The sequence below is a fragment of the Salvia splendens genome, unplaced genomic scaffold (assembly GCF_004379255.2).
Source record: "Salvia splendens isolate huo1 unplaced genomic scaffold, SspV2 ctg731, whole genome shotgun sequence".
NCBI classification, from domain to species: domain Eukaryota; kingdom Viridiplantae; phylum Streptophyta; class Magnoliopsida; order Lamiales; family Lamiaceae; genus Salvia; species Salvia splendens.
This window is the reverse complement of record NW_024599402.1, coordinates 16,082-20,413: the sequence shown is the minus strand read 5'-3', so window position 1 is coordinate 20,413 and position 4,332 is coordinate 16,082. Positions and strand designations below refer to the sequence as shown.

General features: G+C 39.1%; 1 protein-coding gene across 2 annotated transcripts; it reads right to left on the bottom strand.

Annotated features, from left to right (window-relative positions):
- Nucleotides 1–18: 18 nt before the first annotated feature.
- Nucleotides 19–2,045, bottom strand: LOC121791133. 2 transcript variants are annotated; one of them, XM_042189168.1, is made up of 4 exons: nt 1,971–2,045; nt 1,052–1,859; nt 562–862; nt 19–344 (listed from the first exon to the last, which is right to left on the bottom strand). In XM_042189168.1, exons 2-4 carry the CDS (start codon nt 1,813–1,815, stop codon nt 336–338), a joined length of 1,074 nt encoding a protein of 357 aa, XP_042045102.1. In that variant the 5' UTR covers nt 1,816–1,859; nt 1,971–2,045; the 3' UTR covers nt 19–335. The 2 variants fall into 2 exon arrangements, with proteins under 2 accessions (XP_042045102.1, XP_042045101.1); XM_042189167.1 differs by having other exon boundaries at nt 19–862.
- Between the last annotated feature and the right edge of the window lie 2,287 nt (nt 2,046–4,332).

Sequence of the window (4,332 nt, the reverse complement as noted above, 5' to 3'; positions counted from 1 at the left end):
CAAATGACAACATTAACGAATGGTGCCTATCCCACTCACGCATTGTTATGCTCGCCGGCAGCATAGCACATCTCAAGTCCAACGCAAATTCACAATCGTTGCCACTACAGCAATATGCAATGCGGTTTTTCAACAAATATTTGCAGCCATGGCAACTTTTCAGCTTGGCAGCTTCTTCTGTTGGTGGTATTCTAGTCAAGACCAGCGGTCCGTGACACGGGTGAGATGCGTGTCTGATAGTTGCCGGTGGAGAAGCGCACTTGACATCTATCTTCATCTTGCACCCTTCACACTCGTACACCATCCCGTTTGTGATATAACCACAAGAGACACACCTACAAGCTCTGGATCCATAGATATGGATCCAGAGCTTGTGTAGAGTGTGAGTTTATGGTTTTTATCATGTGTTTTTGGGCACTCACCATACAGGTCAGACGAAGAAGAAGATGATGATGATAAAGTTTTCGGAAACATGGAGCAAATGGAGTGTACAAAATATTTGCAAGGAGCACACTCGTAATATGGAGAAGAAAGTATGGGTGTTACACACACGTCACATACCTTCAACTCATCATATTCATCATCTTCATCTCTCTCATCCATCATTTTGTAGTGATCAACTTCATCGTCTTTCTTGGACAATTCTGAAACCAAGCGCAAAGGATGGCTGTGATAGTTGAATAGAAACGAAAAACTTGCGGTGGTTTGTGGCATATGCACTTCTGCTGGCATGTCTGTTACATCCGGGATGTTGTTAAGACCTTTTTCTCTCATCACAAAAGGTGTGATTAACTCCTTCGATATGTCATGTGCATGTAGCGGGAATTCAATCACATTCAAACCATCATTACCATCGCCTCCTCTGAAATAATCATCAATACAATATTATATATATACGGTGATACTTTTTTATCTCAAGAACGTGAGAACACTGCACTAAACGTACAATTATACGCAAATAAATATTGCTGTATGATTATATCTAAAGACTAGCTAGTAAATCAACAAACCAATTAAATAAGTGAGACAGAAATATGATGAGCGATCTTACAAATTTGAGTCTTGCTCTGCTGTCTTAGCAGTCGTGGAGGCAACGCACCTGATATGCGCAAAGAATCTGCAATCACCACAAAAATAGACCCAACAGGATCTGTCTAATATTTTATGACAGACGTCACAATCGTGTATATATCTGTAATGTTCCCTGGGAAAACTAAAGGCAAGAGAAAGATGGTGGTGGTGGTATCGGGGATTTATGGGGAGAATGAGGGGCAACGACACACAAGTTTTGTGTACCATAAATTCACATGATGAGCATAAATAAGCCATGTCCACGTCTTTAACGCCACAACCATTACAATAAAATGAAAATGAGGCCTTTCTAATTAGTGTCAAAGGGTGATCAGGGTGACTCGGGTGTTCTACTTGTACTTTCCCCTCTAATCTTTCATCAACATGTATTCTTGCGCATCTTAAGTCAATGTCGAAATCACAACTTGAACATCGATAGGCAAGCTCCTTACCAATATCGCACATACAAATATCACAATCCTGACTCAATACCGGGTGGTTATCAAATAGGTAGAGGGGATGCTCGGGGTGTTTAGGGTGCAAAATTTGACTTGGCAATTCTCCACATTTCTTGTGGAGGATAATCCTATTCGAACAATTTTTAACTGTGCAAGAATAAGCGAGCTCCAAATCAATTACGGGAATACCACACCCATAGCAACTTGGAGTCCCAACTTTACTCACATTTTCGGTGAGAATCAAAGGATGTTCGTGGTCGACACAGTCGACAATCTTCTTCTCCATGACAGAATCTCTACGGTGCAATGCAAGAACCGCTCACAAAATAACTGATAATATTCACACAAACTATTAATATAAATTGTTGAGAGAAATACGAGTATGCATTAATTAAACAATGAAACTGAAAAAGGCTATAGTTTGAGTTCTTTCGAGCATACCTCTATCCACGGAAGCAGAGCAAAATATGCATATAGTATTCAGAAATAAAGAAAAAAAAATAGTGTGAGATGTGGATTTGTGGAAGGTATAACAGTTCATGATTGAATAATAAACATAAACATTCTAGACAAAGTAAACTTAGATATACATCAAAGTAAAGAATAAAGAGCATTAACATTCCAGACAATATACTTAAAATAAATACTATACCTTAGTTATACATCAAAGCAAAGAATAGATTTTCATGTCCTGCTTTAATATGTAGAAAAAGGATACGAATTGATTTGGTTAAACACCCTTTTGTATTTGGTTGTATATATCTTTTCAACTTTAGTCCCACAATTTTAACTTCTTACGTTTTACTTTAGTTCAAATTGATATCAAAGAGTGAATGACACTTACAACACTACTTTTAATCGGTAGCAACAGGGGCGGATCTAATATATACACAAGGAGCAATTGCCCCACCTTAAATTTCATTTATACATAGATATATATAATATATTATCATATTATGTGTTATTATTAACTTTGCCCCTCTAATATACTAATAGAAAAACCTTTGTTGCCCATTTGGAACATGTACTTTAAATGTATTTCATTAAACTTAGTTATTTATGACTGTCTGGGGGTGGATGCTGGGATTTATTTAGGAGTTGTAATGTCAACGTGCGAATATGAACTCAACGTAAATGCCGATAACACAATGCAACAAATAACAATCCACACAACGATTTAACGTGGTTCGATCGAAATGATCTACATCCACGGGAGAACTCTAGTAAACCTTTATTGACGAAGAAGATCGAAGTTACAAAGATCACACATACACAAGATTCAATACAAGAACACTTAACCTCGCACTCTGATGTTGAACTAGCAGAAACTCAGCAGCTAATCAACCAATTGATGCGAATAACCAGAGCTCGAACGACTCTAATCGATACTCTCAAGATCGATGCTCCTCTAATCTTCCTCTGATTGAGGATCTTCACTCGCTCTTTTTCTCTCTGGCTTTTCTTGTGTGTTGAATGAATGCAGCTATCTCATACGTCTCATTCAGTTGGAAGATATCTACTTATATACCTGACACATCTAACTGAATCCCTCGAGCTGTGATCTCATGCAAAGAGTTCCACATGCACCCTCATGCAATAACCGAATTAACCAACTCTTTTATTCCATGTTGTAAGACGCAAGAACATAACAAATCTCCACCTCGTCTCCAACATCAACACTTACTGTCCTAGTTCTCCAACACCCATTCACTTCATTTCCTCAGAATGTTCACCAACTCCAAACAATGGGCAAATTTGGAAGCTGGAATCACCTTGGTTAAAGCATCTGCCGGATTGTGCTCAGTTCTTATCTCCCTGATCTCTACCACACCCTTCTTCACCTCATCTCGTATAAAATGCAACCGCACATCTATGTGCTTACTTCTATCATGAAATGTTTGGTGCTTAGATAGGCAGATTGCACTGCTACTGTCACAGTTCACCACAACCCTTTCCTGCTCTTCTCCTAAGTCCTTTAGCATTCCTCTGACCCAAAAGCTCTCCTTCACAGCATCAGTAAGAGCTATGTATTCAGCTTCCGTGGTTGATAAAGCCAACACAGACTGCAGGTTCGATTTCCATGACACAGCAGATCCAAACATATTGAAGATATACCCTGTCTGAGATTTTCTGTTGTCCTTGTTGGAGGCATAATCCGAATCACAAAACCCTTCAATAATGTCCTTGGTTCGATCTCCAAATCCCTTGTACATGATCCCATAGTCAGAGCTTCCTCTCAAGTATCTCAACATCCATTTTAGACCCTGCCAGTGAGCCTTCCCAGGATTGCTCATATATCTACTTGTAATGCTCACAGCATGGGCTAAATCCGGTCTACTGCAGATCATTACATACATCACACTTCCAATAATGTTTGCATATGGAATGCTCCTCATTTCCTTCTGCTCCTCCTCATTCTTTGGCCCTTGATCGGCACACAACTGAAACTGCTGCCCCAAAGGAGTTGAGACTGTTCTGGATTCACTCATTTGGTATTTGCTGATCAACTTTTCTATATAATGCTGCTGATTCAGCCACAACACCCTTTACTTTCTGTCTCTTATAATATCAATACCCAAAATTCTTTTAGCTTCCCCCAAATTCTTCATTTCAAATCTGCATTTGAGGTCATTCTTCACTCTTAGAACTTCATTGATATCTGATCCAGTGACTAACATGTCATCCACGTACAAGAGTAAGAAAGCCACTGATTTTCCATCCCTTTTCTTCATGTATACGCAGCTATCATATTTGGAACTTTCAAAACCAATTTGCTTCATGTGTTGATCAAACTGCAGATTCC